General features: G+C 33.6%; 2 protein-coding genes across 3 annotated transcripts in view; one reads left to right on the forward strand and one right to left on the reverse strand.

Moving 5' to 3' along the window:
• The window catches only part of tor (tyrosine protein kinase receptor torso), a 91,683-nt gene that overhangs the window by 62,102 nt on the left and 11,486 nt on the right, over positions 1-18,095 (reverse strand). For both annotated transcript variants that reach the window (XM_075311121.1, XM_075311120.1), the window contains exons 4-5: positions 11,754-11,991; positions 7,492-7,571 (exon numbers count right to left, since the gene is read on the reverse strand). In XM_075311121.1, coding sequence (XP_075167236.1) covers positions 7,492-7,571; positions 11,754-11,991 — 318 coding nt within the window. The remainder of the gene's footprint in view (positions 1-7,491; positions 7,572-11,753; positions 11,992-18,095) is intronic.
• On the forward strand, positions 1,019-2,304 carry LOC142239338 (uncharacterized). The gene is made up of 2 exons (XM_075311122.1): positions 1,019-1,173; positions 1,262-2,304. The coding sequence occupies exons 1-2, from the start codon at positions 1,159-1,161 to the stop codon at positions 2,204-2,206; spliced, it is 960 nt and encodes a 319-aa protein (XP_075167237.1). The 5' UTR covers positions 1,019-1,158; the 3' UTR covers positions 2,207-2,304.

An 18,095-nucleotide genomic window follows, 5' to 3' on the forward strand; every position in this document is an offset into this window, starting at 1 on the left:
CCCAAAAAAAATAGTAAGAATGAACTACTGCAAGGTTAAAATGACATTACATTAAAATTTCTTGGTTTTGACGACGCTTTATGGAAATCACAAAATGCGGAATATAATTTAGTTGAATTTTCGCACGAGGAAGTTCATTCTTCCTATAAAACAGTTCACTTTTTTCGGTGTACCAATAACACTGCGTCATACCATATATAGTATAGTATTGGGGCGGTGAAATTTTAAGCTTCATTACTTTTGAAATTTATACAGTTTATGGAGACGATGTTGGATCAGACTTTCTTGCTCACACTGGACAAGGACGAAGATGTCCAGTCTGAGCAACTGAACAACGTCTGACTTTTTTTCTCATATGTGATTTAAATTTGGGCAGCTGTAGAGCCCAAACCTTGCTCCATCTTGGATGATTAGCATTTTCGTCCTTTTGAGGAAGCCAAAAATGGGGTAGATTGGGGTAGTATTGAGTTAATACACGAGTCGTTTTTTCGTCGCAATATTCGTATGTTGCCAAAAACAAAAAATAGTGGTTAGTGATGGATAATACTTCCATTGATCAGTCAGTCTATTATTATTATTATTTTTTTTTTTTTTTTAATATATTCTCAAAACTTTGAAAAAATCCCGTATCTTTATTTTGCGCTCGCAATATGTTCACCACACATAAGTGCATAAGAAATTTAGAAATATTTCATTTTTACTTTCATCAGTTTTCCTTAGCACACATGCATATATCCTTGGGGTATTACCCACATCCTGGAATACTACAAATTTTCCACATGAGGAACGATTTAATTAACGTACAACCCATAGACTCTCTCAGTCATTTGTGAAATAGATTCTTTGTAGCTAATAGAAATGATGGCATACAACAATGAAATTTAATCAGCGATTTATTTTACTATCAGAAACATTCAGAAATGTCTCGGTCAGCATTTCATAGTCAGACGTCTTCGACAAAAGCAAAATGTAAAAGGGCAATTGGGGGGATTTCTATTGAACGTGTGTGCCACATGTATAAACCGAGATCAAAAGTTCTTGACGAGCATATAAAAGCCGGAGCATCATTACATTGCATGAGCAGTACTAGAAAGTGAGTGCTTAAGTGTAAAAGGGAAACGAGTTGTAAACGCTTAACACACTCGTTACTTGGAAAATATGAATAAAATGCTGGTGAGTCCTAATTACTTGGTGACAAATGGAATCGAATATTTCCATGTAACACAGGATTTATGGATGGTAATTCCTCTTTCTATTGTAGGTGACTATTGTCGCCTTGACAGTCATAAATTGTGCTGTCAATGGTTTACCCTATGGGGGTAGTAAACATGACGGAGGTGGATATGGAGGTGGCGGTGGTGGTGGCGGAGGAGGAGGTGGCGGCGGTGGCGGTGGTCATGGTGGAGGATTTGGCTCTGGACTAGGTGGTGGCCCCAGCTTAGGAGGCCATGGAGGCAGTGGCGATTTTGGATCTGGTCTTAGTGGAGGCTTTGGTAAAGGTACTGGCGGCGGAAGTGGTTTTGGATCCGGTTCCGGCTCAGGTTTGGGCGGTGGCCACGGTGGCTTTGGAGGTTCTGGAGGTGGCTTAAGTGGCGGCCATGGAGGTTCCGGCAGCGGCTTAGGTGGTGGCCATGGTGGCTTCGGAGGTTCTGGAAGTGGCTTAAGTGGTGGTCATGGAGGTTCCGGCAGCGGTTTAGGTGGTGGCCACGGAGGCGGCAGTGGTTTTGGTGGAGGTTCAGGTTCAGGCTTTGGTGGAGGTTCTGGAGGCTTTGGATCAGGCGGTAGCGGTGGTCATAGTGGTGGACTTGGTGGTCACGGCAGTGGTCTTGGCAGTGGTCTTGGCGGCGGTCAAGGTAGCGGTCTTGGCAGTGGTCTTGGCGGCGGTCACGGTAGCGGTCTTGGTGGTGGTGGTGGTCGCGGTACTGGTGCTGGATTTGGTTCTGGTTCCGATAGCCACAGCAGTTTTTCCAGCAGTAGCTCCGGTTTTGGCGGATCTGGTTCTAATTCTTTGGGATCTGGTGGTCATGGCCTTAGTGGTGGTGGTGGTGGTGCCGGTAAAGGTTTTGGTAGTGGCGGTGGCGGTGGCAGTGGATTCGGCTCAGGTGGCGGCGGTGGCTACGGAAGCGGTGGTGGAGGTGGTGGCGGCTATGGAGGCGGTGGTGGTGGCGGCTATGGTGGTGGTGGGTATAAGAAACACGGCTACTAAAGTCTTAATTCCCATGACATATCTGCTGTGATGTGATAGAAATGACAATCGAAATTGATAATAGGTGTAAAAATAAAAATTTGTAAAACCTTAAAAAACCGAGTCGAGTTTGTTCATGCGGTCAACCATGGATTTTAATCTACGAGTATTGTAGAAAATCTTTGATAATTGTAAGATTAGATTAAAAACTAACAGTTTTAGGGACTCTAACGTGGACAATGGTCCATATGAATTTGTCTTTGAAATAAGACAAACCTTCCTTCCTTAAAGCAATGGAAATTTTTAATTTTTAAGAAATAATCTTTTAATTAATTGAGGTATTAAATCTTTGGGTTAACAATAAAAAAAAAGCTTAAAATACAGGCTAAGATTTATTTTGAGGATTTTGCATCTTTGGTAATTTTTTTTATTTTTTAAATTTGAGGACTTTTTAACTTATGCCAAAAAGAGAAGAGAAATGGATAAAAAGAGAAGGGAATGGCAAAAAGAGGAACGAATTTATAGCTATATATCTTCATACAAAATGTCTTTAATTTGAAGAATTCACATCATTGGCTCTGGACGGTATATATCCATGGATCCAAGTAATCTTTTTATACCCACCACCATAGAATGGTGATGGTGGTACAATAAGTTTGTCGTTCCGTTTGTAACACATCGAAATATCGATTTCCAACTATACAATGTCTATATTCTTGACCTGGGTGTAATTCTAAGTCGATATAACTATGTCCGTCTGCCTTTTGTAATCATGCTACAGCCTTCAATAATGTCGCGGGAGCACACCTCCCAACCGTCCAGGTTCGGACAATTCGACAATTCCGTCAAGTATTGTAGACGCTAAGTCGGTCATTCCATTTAGTCCGTCCGGAATCTAAATATATCGAATTGTCCGTGCCTGGATGGGTGGGAGGTGTGCTCGCGCACCCAGTGTACCCAGTAGCTCCCATACTGGCCTTCCACGTCACTGTTAAGTTTGAGGTTGACATATATGTCCAGGTGTTGAAATAGCCCCACATAAACCAACCTCCCGATTTGTGGTCTTGGCCTTTTACAAATCGTAATTTTTATACGATTTGTCTGAAATTGGACATCTAGAAGTATTTTAAGATCGCTAGTGATAAGTGTTCCGAATATGGTATAAGTTTTGTTATAGCCCCCATATAGACTGTTCCGTCCAAGATTTGACTTCTTGGGCTTCCAGAAGCTGCAAATTTTATCCGATTTTTCGGAAAATTGAAAGTAGGTGTGCCGAATATGGCGTGTATCGGTCCATATTTTGGTATAGCCCCCTTATAGACCGACTATGGTGTGTATCGGTCCATATTTTGGTATAGCCCCCTTATAGACCGAATATGACGAGTATCGGTCCATATTTTGATATAGCCCCCTTATAGAACGAATATGGTGTGCCGAATATGGCGTGTATCGGTCCATATTTTGGTATAGCCCCCTTATAGACCGACTATGGTGTGTATCGGTCCATATTTTGGTATAGCCCCCTTATAGACCGAATATGACGAGTATCGGTCCATATTTTGGTATAGCGCCCTTATAGACCGAATATGGTGTATATCGGTCCATATTTTGGTTCATCCCCCCCATATATACCGATATCCCAACACGTACGCAGGCAGTTGAATGTCAGAGTCGATGGCGAAACAATTCCGACAACAAATTACCCCAAGATTCTCGAAGTCACATTCAACAGCCTTTTTAAGTCGTCCGCCCATGCCACTGCAATTTGTGATAAGCTCCGCGGTAGAAACAAGGTCCTCCAGTCGCTTGCCGGCCGCATTTGGGGTGCGGACAAAGAAACCTTGTTAACTACATATAAGCCACCGTGGTGCAATGGTTAGCGTGCCCGCCTTGCATACACAAGGTCGTGGGTTCGATTCCTGCTTCGACCGAACACCAAAAAGTTTTTCAGCGGTGGATTATCCCACCTCAGTAATGCTGGTGACATTTCTGAGGGTTTCAAAGCTTCTCTAAGTGGTTTCACTGCAATGTGGAACGCCGTTCGGACTCGGCTATAAAAAGGAGGTCCCTTGTCATTGAGCTTAACATGGAATCGGGCAGCACTCAGTGATAAGAGAGAAGTTCGCCAATGTGGTATCACAATGGACTGAATAGTCTAAGTGAACCTGATACATCGGGCAGCCACCTAACCTAACCTAACTACATATAAGTCAATTTGCCGGTCAGTGGTAAACTATACAGCGCCAGTGTGGACACCTCAAACGAGCGATACATAGTGGAATAACATACAGAACACTGCCCTTAGAACCGCAACAGTATGTCTCCGCAGTACATCCCTGGATCACCTTTATGCGGAGATCAAGATCATCCCAGTGCGTCGACACAATTACATGTTGTCAAAGCAGTACCTCTTGGGTTGCCATAGAAGTTGTCATCCGAATCACCATCTTGTGGATAGACAACCTCCACCCAGGAATGTAAGGGTTGATCTTCACCTTCTACAGCCTGAGATCCAGCGTTACAAAAGAGAGCCTCTAGATCAGGCAGCATACCGGACAGGTCTGAACAGAATTCATGAGGATACTGTAGCTGAAGCGGTGAGAAGCTACAAGGTTAATCCTGTTCTCGGACTCCGACCGCCGCCCATAGCACCGCGGCAGACCAGGGTAGTTTTGGCCCAACTAAAATCAGGCAAGTGCAGCCGCCTCAATTCATACTTATCGGTGATTGATAACAGCGTAGCTGACGTGTGTCCCATCTGTAATCAAGGGCCACATGACACTCGTCACATTTTTGCTTGCCCAGCTAAGCCTACCCGTCTCAGTACCAGATCACTCTGGACACACCCCATCCTTGTCGCAGAGTTCCTTGATCTGGCTACCAGCTGAACTACACAAGCATAGAACAAAATGGATGAAACTACATTAAAAACTGTTACAACAACCGATATCCCGATTTGACATCTTGGGCTTCTAGAAGCCGCAATTTTAATTATATTTTCATGAAAATTGATATCTAGAAGTATTTAAGGTTTGTCAATAGATGTGCTGAACATAGTGTGTATCGGTGCAGGTTTTGATATAGCCCCCAATCTCCCGATTTGACTTCATGGGCTTCGACATACCGCAGTTTTTATCCACTTTGCTTGAAATTGGAAATTATAGAGGTTTTTTAGGACCACAGCGTGTCTCGGTCTATGGTATATATAGACCTTCACCCGAGTTGACTTTTTGGGCTTCTAGAAATCGTAGTTTTTATCCGATTTCCCTGAAAATTGAAATCTAGAGGAACCACAACTACTTGTACCGAATGTGGTGCGCATCAGTGCGTATGGTTTGTTATAGCCTCCATATTAAACGATCTATCGATTTGACTTCTTAGGCTTGTAGAAACTCCAACTTTTATCCGATTTGCAAAGACCTGTGTCGAATTCAGTTTTTATCGGTCCAGTTTTTTGACCAAGCCTCCATGTAGAGCGACCTTCCGATTTCTTCTTGAGGCGTTAGACAAATCCAAATTGCTGCAAACTAAAAGTAAATTTTCCAGATTTTACTTCTGGTACTCATTCGAGCCATGTGTGTAAAAATCTATATAATTTAGATTTTTATCGTTTTCTTGGACGCTTACACGAGGTATTTTAGATTACGACGGGAGAAACTATAACATTTGATTCATGGGTGTGGGCCCGTCCGAACTTTCGGCTGTATATACTAGTTTTGAGTGTAGTATCACACAGAGTGGAAATATAATCACTTCAAACAAGTGTCAAGAGCAAAATGTTATTCTTGGACTGGAAACCAAAGACAATATACTTAGGAAGATGGGAAATTGTCTACTGCGTTTGGTTCGACACATTAAAATGAAAATAAAAAGAAATTAAGAGTTGGAAATATCTTGGAACAAACGGGAAAATAAAGGGTGGTTAAAATTTCAAGGGCCGATGTTGATTTTGAATAAAACACAAACTATTTAGGAAATTATTGTAATTTTATTTTATTATGATATATTGGTACTACTCAATTATGTATGGAACAAAATATCGGCCAAATGGGCGCCGCGACCTCGGTGGCATACCTTCATCCGATGGTCCAAATTTTCGATGACGCTGAGGCATAATGGAGGTTCTATGCCGTTAATGTGCCGAATTATCTCATCCTTTAGCTCTTGAATTGTTGCTGGCTTATCGACGTACACCTTTTCTTTCAAATAACCCCAAAGAAAAAAGTCCAACGGTGTCAAATCACATGATCTTGGCGGCCAATTGACATCGCCATTACGTGAGATAACACGGCCATTGAATTTTGTCCTGCTGAAACCACATATCGTCCACATCCATATCTTCCAATTCGGGCCATAAAAAGTTCGTTATCATCTCACGATAGCGAACACCATTCACAGTAACTGCCTGACCGGCCTCATTTTGGAAAAAATACGGCCCGATGATGCCGCCAGCCCATAAACCGCACCAAACAGTCACTCTTTGTGGGTGCATTGGTTTTTCGACAATGACTGTTGGATTCTCATTCGCCCAAATGCGGCAATTCTGTTTATTGACGAATCCACTGAGGTGAAAATGTGCCTCATCACTGAAGATGATTTTCTTCGAAAATTTATCATCCACTGTTGCCATTTTTTGGAACCATTTAACACGTTGTTGGATTGTGTATCTCTCCATGGTTCAAAATGAGTAAGTCTGAAATAGAGAAATGTCAAATAAAATTCGGAAAAAAATTGGCGTTTAGGTGTGGTTCACATTCAACATCGGCCCTTACAATTTAACCATATAATTATAATTTTTAATTTATTGCTTAATATTTAACATTGTTAAATTTAAAAAAAATAAGTTGTTTATTAAAAAAATGCAAATAAAAGAAATTACAAACATGTATGGACCTAGCGTCGTCAATGCAACATTTGGTATTACGCAAGCCAATTTCCTATCTTCTAAAGTATATTGTCTCTGCTGGAAACATATAACACGTTTGTTGTGTTCATATTCCTTCTGTGTGTTTATTTCTTTCGATGTACTCTGTCAAACGTGCCCCGGGATGCAATCATCGATAACAGAGAAGTGTCCTTCAGGGAGTGTTTTTGGTAACCATGTATGCATAGACCAAATATATATTTTAAATGCAAATGCAATTTTGCCTGCTTCCAGGGGCAACTTGTTGTTCATATTTAAAACAAACAAAATTAGAGTTCATAAAATAATAAAATGAAGAACATTTTATTTCTGTGAAATCTAAAAAAAAAAATGATCGTGCACGTATATGCGTGTATAGATGACATATGCATATGCTACTTACATTGCGTATTTCCAAAGGTTGCAAATCATATTCCTCACTTTCGGGTGAAAAGCAAATAATGTCATAATGACATGTCATATCTGAAAAACAAAACGGAAAAATTATTGGTAAAATAAAAAAGTGTGATAACGAGATTTTTTTATGCTCAACTATAGAAGGTACAAGACAGTAAATATTTCGGTTAGATTGAATCTCATAGATCCTTCATCAAGGAAGTGCATCATAAGGCTTTTTTGTTCAAAATCCTCATGTGCTTTCTTTCTTAGAAATTAGCATATAATACACAAATTGAGTCTTCTCCCCACACCAGATATATACTGAAAAATATGATAATAAAGTCCACCTTCCTGAAAGTTTCTCATATAAAAATTAGTTTTTTGAGGAAATCGAAATTTTTATTTTTTAGGTAAGAATTAAGGTCCTTTTTGCTCTAGAATGCATATTTAAGGAGATATGGCCAAAATATATTTATGAAGACGCATATTTATGAAGATATTGACCATATCTCCAAACAAATGTTTCATATAAAAAAATTTTTAGAGATTTTTGATTTTTTGAATGTGACACTTTTCGCTCTAGGAGGCATATGGATTTTTGAGGATTTTCATCGAAATTTTGATTTTTTGAGGGCGGTCATGAATTAAGGTCCTTTTCGCTCTAGGACGCCTATTTAAGGAGATACGTCCATAAAAATTTCAATTTTTCGAGGATTTTTTTTGGTGTGGTTACGAATAAGTTTTTCGTATAAAAATTTCATTTTTTTTGCATTTTTTATTTTTTGGGGTTGCTCACGAATTATGGTTTGTTTAGGTCCTCTAGGACGCATATTTAAGAAGATATGACCAAAACAAGTTTTTCATATATAAAATTTATTTTTTTGGAGATTTTTGATTTTTGGAAGGTGACGCTTTTTGCTCTAGGACGCATATCAATTTTTTGAAGATTTTCATCGAAATTTTGATTATTTTGTGTTAGTCACGAATTAAGGCCCTTTTCTCTCTAGGACGCATATTCAAGGAGATATGACCACAATAAGTTTTTCATATAAACATTTAAATTTTGCGAGGATTTTTAATTTTTGGAGGTAGTCACGAATTAAGGGCTTTTCCTTTTAGGACGCATATTCAAGGAGATATGACCAAAATATGTTTTTCATATAAAAATTTAAATTTTTCGAGGATTTTTTTGGTGTGGTTACTAATTAAGGTTCTTTTCGCTCTAGGACGCATATTCCAGGATATTTTTTTCATATAAAAATTTCATCTTTTTGAGAATTTTTAATTTTTTTAGGGGTACTCACGAATTATGGTTCTTTTAGGTCCTATAGGACGCATATTTAAGAAGATATGACCAAAACAAGTTTTTCATAAATAAAATAAAATTTTTTTTGGAGATTATTGATTTTTTGAAGGTGACGCTTTTTGCTCTAGGACGCATATCGATTTTTTGAAGATTTTCATCGAAATTTTGATTATTTTGGGTTGGTCACGAATTAAGGCCCTTTTCTCTCTAGGACGCATATTCAAGGAGATATGACCACAATAAGTTGTTCATATAAACATTTAAATTTTGCGAGGATTTTTTAATTTTTGGAGGTGATTACGAATTAAGGGCTTTTCCTTTTAGGACGCATATTCAAGCAGATATGACCAAAATAATTTTTTTGTATAAAAATTTAAATTTTTCGAGGATTTTTAAAAAATTTTTGATTTTTGAGTGTTTTTGATTTTTTGGGGGTTGTAACGAATTAAGATCCTCTTCACTCTAGGACGCATATTCAAGGATATATGACCAAAAAAAGATTTTCATAAAAAAATTTTAAATTTTTCGAGGATTTGAGGGTGGTTACGAATTAAGGCCCTTTTTGTTCTAGAATGCATATTTAAGGAGATATGGCCAAAATTAGTTTTTCATATAAAAATTTAATTTTTTTTCGAGGATTTCTATCGAATTTTTGATTTTTCCGGGGTGCACATGAATTATGGTCCTTTTCGCTCAAGGACGCATATTCAAGGAGATATGGGCAAAACACGTTTTACATATAAAAAAAAAAATCAGGATTTTTCATCGAAATTTTGATTATCTAGGGATGGTCACGAATTAAGGTCCTTTTCGCTCTAGAACGCATATTTAACGAGATACGTCCAAGATATTTTTTTCATATAAAAATTTCAATTTTTCGACGATTTCTATCGAAATTTTGATTTTCCGGGGTGCACATGAATTATAGTCCTTTTCGCTCTAGGACGCTTCTTCAAGGAGATATGGACAAAAAAAAATTTTTCATATAAAAATTTTGATTTTTTGGGGATTGTAACGAATTAAGGTCCTTTTCACTCTATGACGCATATTCAAGGAGATATGGACAAAACAATTGTTTCATATAAAAATTTTGATTTTTTGGGGATTGTAACGAATTAAGGTCCTTTTGATTCTAGGACGCATATTCAAGGAGATATGACCAAAATAATTTTTTTTTATAAAAATTTAAATTTTTCGAGGATTTCTATCGAAATTTTGATTTTTTCGGGGTGCACATGAATTATGGTCCTTTTCGCTCTAGGACACATATTCAAGGAGATATGTTTTTTTCAAGGTGGTTACTAATTAAGGTCCTTTTCGCTCTAGGACACCTATTCAAGGAGATATGGACAAAATATTTTTTTCATATAAAAATTTTGATTATTTAGTGGTCACGAACTATGGTCCTTTTCGCTCTATGGCGCATATTCAAGGAGATATGACCAAAATAAGTTTTTCATATAAAAAATTCAATTTTTCGAGGATTTCAATCGAAATTTTGATTTTCCGGGGTGCACATGCACGTATGGTCTTTTTCGCTCTAGGACGCATATTCAAGGAGATATGGAAAAAACAATTGTTTCATATAAAAAATTTTGATTATTTAGTGGTGGTCACGAATTAAGGCCCTTTTCGCTTTAGGACGCATATTCAAGGAGATATGACCGAAATAATTTTTTCGTATAAAAATTTAAATTTTTCGAGGATTTTTAAAAAAATTTTGATTTTTTGAGAGTTTTTGATTTTTTTGGGGGTTTTAACGAATTAAGGTCTTCTTCACTCTAGGACGCATATTCAAGGATATATGGCCAAAATAAGATTTTCATAAAAAAATTTTAACTTTTTCGAGGATTTTTAATATTTTGAGGGTGGTTACGAATTAAGGCCCTTTTTGTTCTAGAATGCATATTTAAGGAGATATGGCCAAAATAAGTTTTTCATATAAAAATTTAATTTTTTTTCGAGGATTTCTATAGAAATTTTGATTTTTCCGGGGTGCACATGAATTATGGTCCTTTTCGCTCTAGGACGCGTATTCAAGGAGATATGACCAAAAAAAGTTTTCTATATAAAAAGTTCAATTTTTCGAGGATTTTTGTTTTTTTGAAGGTGGTTACTAATTAAGGTTCTTTTCGCTCTAGGACACCTATTCAAGGAGATATGGGCAAAATAATTTTTTCATATAAAAATTTTGATTATTTAGTGGTCACGAATTATGGTCCTTTTCGCTCTAGGACGCATATTCAAGGAGATATGACAAAAACAAGTTTTTCATATAAAAGTCTGAATTTTTCGAGGATTTTAAGTTTTTGGAGGTGGTTACTAATTAAGGTCCTTTTCGCTCTAGGACACATATTCAAGGAGATATGACAAAAACAAGTTTTTCATATAAAAAATTCAAATTTTCTAGAATTTTTAATTTTTTGGGGGTGGTCACGAATTATGGTCCTTTTCGCTCTAGGACGAATATGACTAAAATAAGTTTTTCATATAAAAATTTAATTTTTTTCAGGAATTTTTAATTTTTTGGGGTGGTCACGAAACATTAATGCCCATTTCGCTCTAGGACGCATATTCTCTCCTTGAATATGGCCAAAACAAGTTTTTCATATATAAATTTCGAATTTTTGGGTTTTTAATCTTTTTGGGGGTTGTCACGAATTAACCTTCCTTTCCGCATTTTTTAAGGAGATCTGGCCAAAAAAAGTTCTCGTATAAAAAATTTTCATATATCGAGAATTTTCATCGAAGTTTTGATCTTTTTTGGGGTGGTCACGAATTAATATCCTTTCCGCTCTAGGACGAATATTTGAGGAGTCTTCGCCTCCTCGAGGAAGAACTGACTTTCCTTTTCTTTTCAAACCAACCTAACTTAACATATTACAATGTACATAATAATAAATGTAATTTATTATAAAAATATGCTAACGATTTATCAGGAAAAAATACATAGTTATTACCTGGTGGTGGTTTCCATGTTAGTACTGCTGACAAGTGCATTTTGTTTTCTTTGTCCTCAAGAAAATCCGAGACTTTAATATCTGTTATATTTCCTGGTATATAAGAACGTCTAAGCGTCTGGAATTGTTCCTCTAGGGCAATTACAGAATATTTATTTGATGAATGTACAGCCATGGCAGAAATATTGTAAGTGGAATTGGGTGAAAGCTCCGTAATGGTGAAAAAGCTATCATCCGACTGTAAGAGAATAAATAACGGGAATGGAATTTATGTAGGTATATACATATATTATATTTAAAATTATTTCTTTAAATTGAAATGTAAGTGTCATCAAATGATAAATAATTTTCTAATGTCGCTTTCAATGCCAAAGTTTAACTAATTTTAATATTGATTTTCTACAATGATCTTCACACCCCTAGCAACTCTTTCAATGTTTGTCCCTTTGAAATAGTCATAAAAAAAGGACCAGGCCGTGACCACACATAGAGATAATATTTATTAGCATACCATCCAAAGCATAAATAATTTTTTATACCAAAGTAAAATGTCATTACTCTATCATCGAGGACAATGTAATCCAACCTAATTAATAAAAAGAATATGGAGAGGAGGAATTTGGCATGTAAAAATAATTAATGCGAATAACATTTTGGATGCAAGCTCTATGAACACCAAGTAGACATTTAATGAATTAATTTTTAGTTTAGTGACTTGATTGAAAATTACAATCGGTTGATTGACTCTATCAATGTCAACAACAAAGGAAATAACTCATGCGACAAATAAAAATTTTAAATCCTACATAGAAAAAAGTATATACGGCCTTAAGTTTGGTCACCACCCATGGTTGCCAAAATAATCTACCAAAATTAGTGGAAAATTTTACCAAAAAACTACCAAACACAAGATCTTATTTTGCAAAATTTTATTCCTATAGAAAATTTTGTCTACATTTTATTTTTATAGAAAATTTTGTTAAAATTTTATTTCAATAGAAAATGTTGTCAAAATTTTATTTCTAACTTTTGGCAACATTTTATTTGTATAGAAAATTTTATTTTTATAGAAAATTTTGTCTATATTTTATTTCTATAGAAAATTTTGTCACAATTTTATTTCTATAGAAAATTATTGCAAAATTTTATTCCTATAGAACATTTTGTCAAAATTTTATTTCTATAGGAATGAAATATAAATAAATAAAATTAAAAAAAAATATTTCTACACTCAAAAACGCCCTATTTCACCAAAGCCAATTTAACTTTATTTTAGTTCATTGAATTATTATGTTTGGAGAAAGTTTCCTTTACTCTAATAATTTTTTGCGTAGGTTAGTTAAATGAACTAAAAAACGGGAAAAAAATTATACACAAATGAATCATAAAGATGTACTACATTCGAACTTCTCACAAAATGTTCATTATTTCTTTAAATTTTTAAATTTTACTACAAATGCGTCCATCTTGAACTTCGTATGGCACTAAAGACATTCTTGCAATTTTGAACTCCAATTTTTCCTTCAAACTACAAAATTTTCTTTAACAAGTGAAAAAAATTAATTATGTCTAATAGATGTTCTTGAATTTGTCGAAAAACATTTACTTATTTCGGCGTGATGTCAGCGTTTGTAATAATGTTTAGTTAAAATTTTCTACAAATAATCTAAATTTTCTAAAATTTCTATATAATTTTTTTTTAAATTTTATTTCTATAGAAAATTTTTTTCAAAATTTTGTTTCTCTAGAAATTTTTTCAAATTTTATTTCTATAGAAAATTTTTTCAAAATTTTATTTCTATAGAAAATTTTGTCAATATTTTATTTCTATAGAAAATGTTGTCAAAATGTTATTTCTATAGAAAAATTTTTCAAAATTTTGTTTCTATAGAAAATTTTGTCAAAATTTTATTTCTATAGAAAATTTTGGCAAAATTTTATTTCAATAGAAAATTTTGTCAAAATTTTACTTCTTAGAATTTTTTTTTTTGAAAATTTTTTCAAAACTTTATTTCTAGAAAAATTTATCAAAAGTGTACGGTGACTTGCAGAACGAACAGCATCACACGAACTCACATACAAAATCCCAGAAGATGGTTAGTGGCACTAACCGAAATATTGGAAATAAATATTAAAACAAATCAATAATCGATTGTTTCTATGACCTCAAGCCGAACAAAATTAATAATCAGAATAAATTTTTTTTTCTATAGAAATTTTTTAAAAATTTTATTTCTACAGAAATTTTTTCAAAATTTTGTTTCTATAGAAAATTTTGCCAATATTTTATTTCTATAGAAAATTTTGTCAAAATTTTATTTCTATAGAATATTTTGTCAAAATTTTGTTTCTATAGAAACATTTGTCAAAATTTTATTTCCACAGAAAAATTTGTCAAAATTTTATTTCCAGAGAAAAAAATTGTCAATATTTTATTTCTATAGAAAAATTTGTCAACATTTTATTTCTATAGAAAATTTTATCAACATTTTATTTCTATAGAAAATTTTTTCAACATTTTATTTCTATAGAAAATTTTGTCAACATTTTATTTCTATAAAAATTTTGTCAAAATTTTATTTTTATAGAAAATTTTGTCATAATTTTATTTCTATAGAAAATTTTGTCAAAATTTTATTTCTATAGAAAATTTTGTCAAAATTTCATTTCTATAGAAATTTTTTTCAAATTTTCATTTCTATAGAAAATTTTTTCAAAATTTTGTTTCTTTAGAAAATTTTGTCAAAATTTTATTTCTATAGAATATTTTGTCAAAATTTTGTTTCTATAGAAACATTTGTCAAAATTTTATTTCCACAGAAAATTTTGTCAAAATTTTATTTCCAGAGAAAAAAATTTGTCAATATTTTATTTCTATAGAAAAATTTGTCAACATTTTATTTCTATAGAAAATTTTATCAACATTTTATTTCTATAGAAAATTTTGTCAACATTTTATTTCTATAGAAAATTTTGTCAAAATTTTATTTCTATAGAATATTTTGTCAAAATTTTGTTTCTTTAGAAACATTTGTCAAAATTTTATTTTCACAGAAAAATTTGTCAAAATTTTATTTCCAGAGAAAAAACTTTGTCAAAATTTTATTTCTATAAAAAAATTTGTCAAAATTTTATTACCACAGAAAATTTTGTCAACATTTTATTTCTATAGAAAATTTTGTCAAAATTTAATTTCTATAGAAAATTTTGTCAAAATTTTATTTTTATAGAAGATTTTGTCAAAATTTTATTTCCAGGGAAAATTTTTTCAACATTTTATTTCCACAGAAAAATTTGACAAAATTTTATTTCCAGAGGAAAATTTTTCAAAATTTTATTTCTATAGAAAAATTTGTCAAAATTATATTTTTATAAAGAAAATTTTATCAAAATTTTATTTCTATAGAACATTTGGTCAAAATGTTATTTCTTTAGAAAATTTTGTCAAAATTTTATTTCTACACGGATGAAAAAGACTGTTTTTCATATGTTTGGCTATAAACATTATATGTTTGGAACACAAATTTTTAAACACAATATTTTTGAGTGCAAGCATATAATGTTCATAAACTAGCATAACATGTTTGGGACATATATGTTAATATGTTAGAACATATTATGTTTGGGACATAAAATGTTTGTAAATATAATATGCTTGGATGCAAACATATATTAATTTAGAAATAGCCTATAAACATATATGTGTTGAGTAGCTTGGAGCGCTATTTAACAGGGAGCGATATTGAATTAAGTTGGTGGTTGTTGCTTGTTATTACAAAATTAACATTTTATTTTACCTTGGGCAATTGATCAGCTACTTCTTTGATCCTTACAAACTGTGTGGTCCGCTGTTCGAATCCCCGTCCGACAAAAGGTAAAATTTAAATTTAAAAAAATCATACAATTGAATAATTTCTTCTACAATGTTTGTATTACAGAAAAAGGTGCTAAGAACTAAAAAATCTCGTGGAAGTGAGAAAGATGTGGGGGAATATACAATTGGGCAGAAACAAAATTTTGAGCATTCAGGTCGAAAACCTATGTTGTTAGCACCTATATTACCTGTTTATTTTCATAATTCATTATGATTGTAAATATATAAATAAATAAATAAAATTTTGAGCACAATATTGTTTGGGAGAATTTTTTTAAGCATATAATATTTTTGGGTGCAAAATGCTTCCAAACATATTATATGTTCACATAATAACATATTGTTTTTTGGAAGACAACATTATTGAATTTGGATGCAAAAATACAAAATGTTTGGAACTTAGACTACCCAAACATATGTATATTGTTTAGACCAATATGCTTTCAAACATATTATATATTGGAAGTGATCAAAAATATAAATGTTTGGGCAATACCCAAAAATATATATGCTTGAAGCAAAATATGTTTGGGAGTATATGTTACAGAAGCGATTTTTTGTGAGCGTGTATAGAAAATGTTGTCAAAATTTTATTTCTATAGAAAATTTTGTCAAAATTTTATTTCTATAGAACATTTTGTCAAAATTTTATTTCTATAAAAAATTTTGTCAAAATTTTATTTCTATAGGACATTTTGTCAAAATGTTATTTCTATAGAACATTTTGTCAAAATGTTATTTCTATAGAAAATTTTGTCAAAATTTTATTTCTATATTTGTCAAAATTTTATTTCTATAGAAAATTTTGTCAAAATTTTATTTCTATAGAAAATTTTGTAAAAATTTTATTTCTATAGAAAATTTTGTAAAAATTTTATTTCTATAGAAAATTTTGTCAAAAATTTATTGCTATAGTAAATTTTGTCAAAATTTTATTTCTATAGACAATTTTGTCAAAATTTTATTTCTATAGAAAATTTATGAAGCACCTCGTAGCTGGAGAAGAATATTTTGCAAAATCTTCAAAAACATCTGTGCATATAAATATAGATTAATGGCGGACCTGTCTGATAATGTTTTTGTCACAATTATGTTGGTTCGACAGAAAAAAATAATCGGTTAGGCTCAACGGATAAACAAAAAAAACTAGAAGTGGACTGAATAGTCTAAGAGATACTGAAATAAATCGGGCTGTCACTTCAACCTAACCTAACCCGATGTTTTCATTTGTACCATGAAGCTCAGATAACAGGTTGGCTGATAAGTCCCCGGTTTGGCACATAGATAGCGTCGCTAGTATTAAATGCATATTATTTTTATATAGTACCAACCTTCAAATGATTCGTGTCAAAATTTGACGTCTTTAAGTCAATTAGTTTATGAGATAGAGCGTCTTTTGTGAAGCAACTTTTGTTATTGTGAAAAAAATGGAAAAAAAGGAATTTCGTGTTTTGATAAAATACTGTTTTCTGAAGGGAAAAAATACGGTGGAAGCAAAAACTTGGCTTGGTAATGAGTTTCCGGACTCTGCCCCAGGGAAATCAACAATAATTGATTGGTATGCAAAATTCAAGCGTGGTGAAAAGAGCACGGAGGACGGTGAACGCAGTGGACGCCCGAAAGAGGTGGTTACCGACGAAAACATCAAAAAATCCACAAAATGATTTTGAATGACCGTAAAATGAAGTTGATCGAGATAGCAGAGGCCTTAAAGATATCAAAGGAACGTGTTGGTCATATCATTCATCAATATTTGGATATGCGGAAGCTCTGTGCAAAATGGGTGCCGCGCGAGCTCACATTTGACCAAAAAACAACAACGTGTTGATGATTTTGAGCGGTGTTTGCAGCTGTTAACTCGTAATACACCCGAGGTTTTCCGTCGATATGTGACAATGGATGAAACATGGCTCCATCACTACACTCCTGAGTCCAATCGACAGTCGGCTGAGTGTACAGCGACCGGTGAACCGTCTCCAAAGCGTGGAAAGACTCAAAAGTCCGCTGGAAAAGACTCAAAAGTCCGCTGGAAAAGTATCGATTATCTTAAGAAGGGAAAAATCGTCAACAGTGACTATTATATGGCGTTATTGGAGCGTTTGAAGGTCGAAATCGCGGCCCCATATGAAGAAGAAACAAGTAAGGAAAGTCTCACACAATGGACTGAATAGTCTAAGTGAGCCTGAATCTTAATCGGGCTGCCACTTTAACCTAACCTAAGGAAAGTCTAAAGTCGGGCGGGGCCGACTATATTATACCCTGCACCACTTTGTAGATCTAAATTTTCGATACCATATTACATCCGTCAAATGTGATGGGTGCTATATATAAAGGTTTGTCCCAAATACATACATTTAAATATCACTCGATTTGGACAGAATTTGATAGACTTTTACAAAATCTATAGACTCAAAATTTAAGTTGGCTAATGCACTAGGGTGGAACACAATTTTAGTAAAAAAAAATAT

The sequence above is a fragment of the Haematobia irritans genome, chromosome 5 (genome assembly GCF_050003625.1).
Source record: "Haematobia irritans isolate KBUSLIRL chromosome 5, ASM5000362v1, whole genome shotgun sequence".
NCBI classification, from domain to species: domain Eukaryota; kingdom Metazoa; phylum Arthropoda; class Insecta; order Diptera; family Muscidae; genus Haematobia; species Haematobia irritans.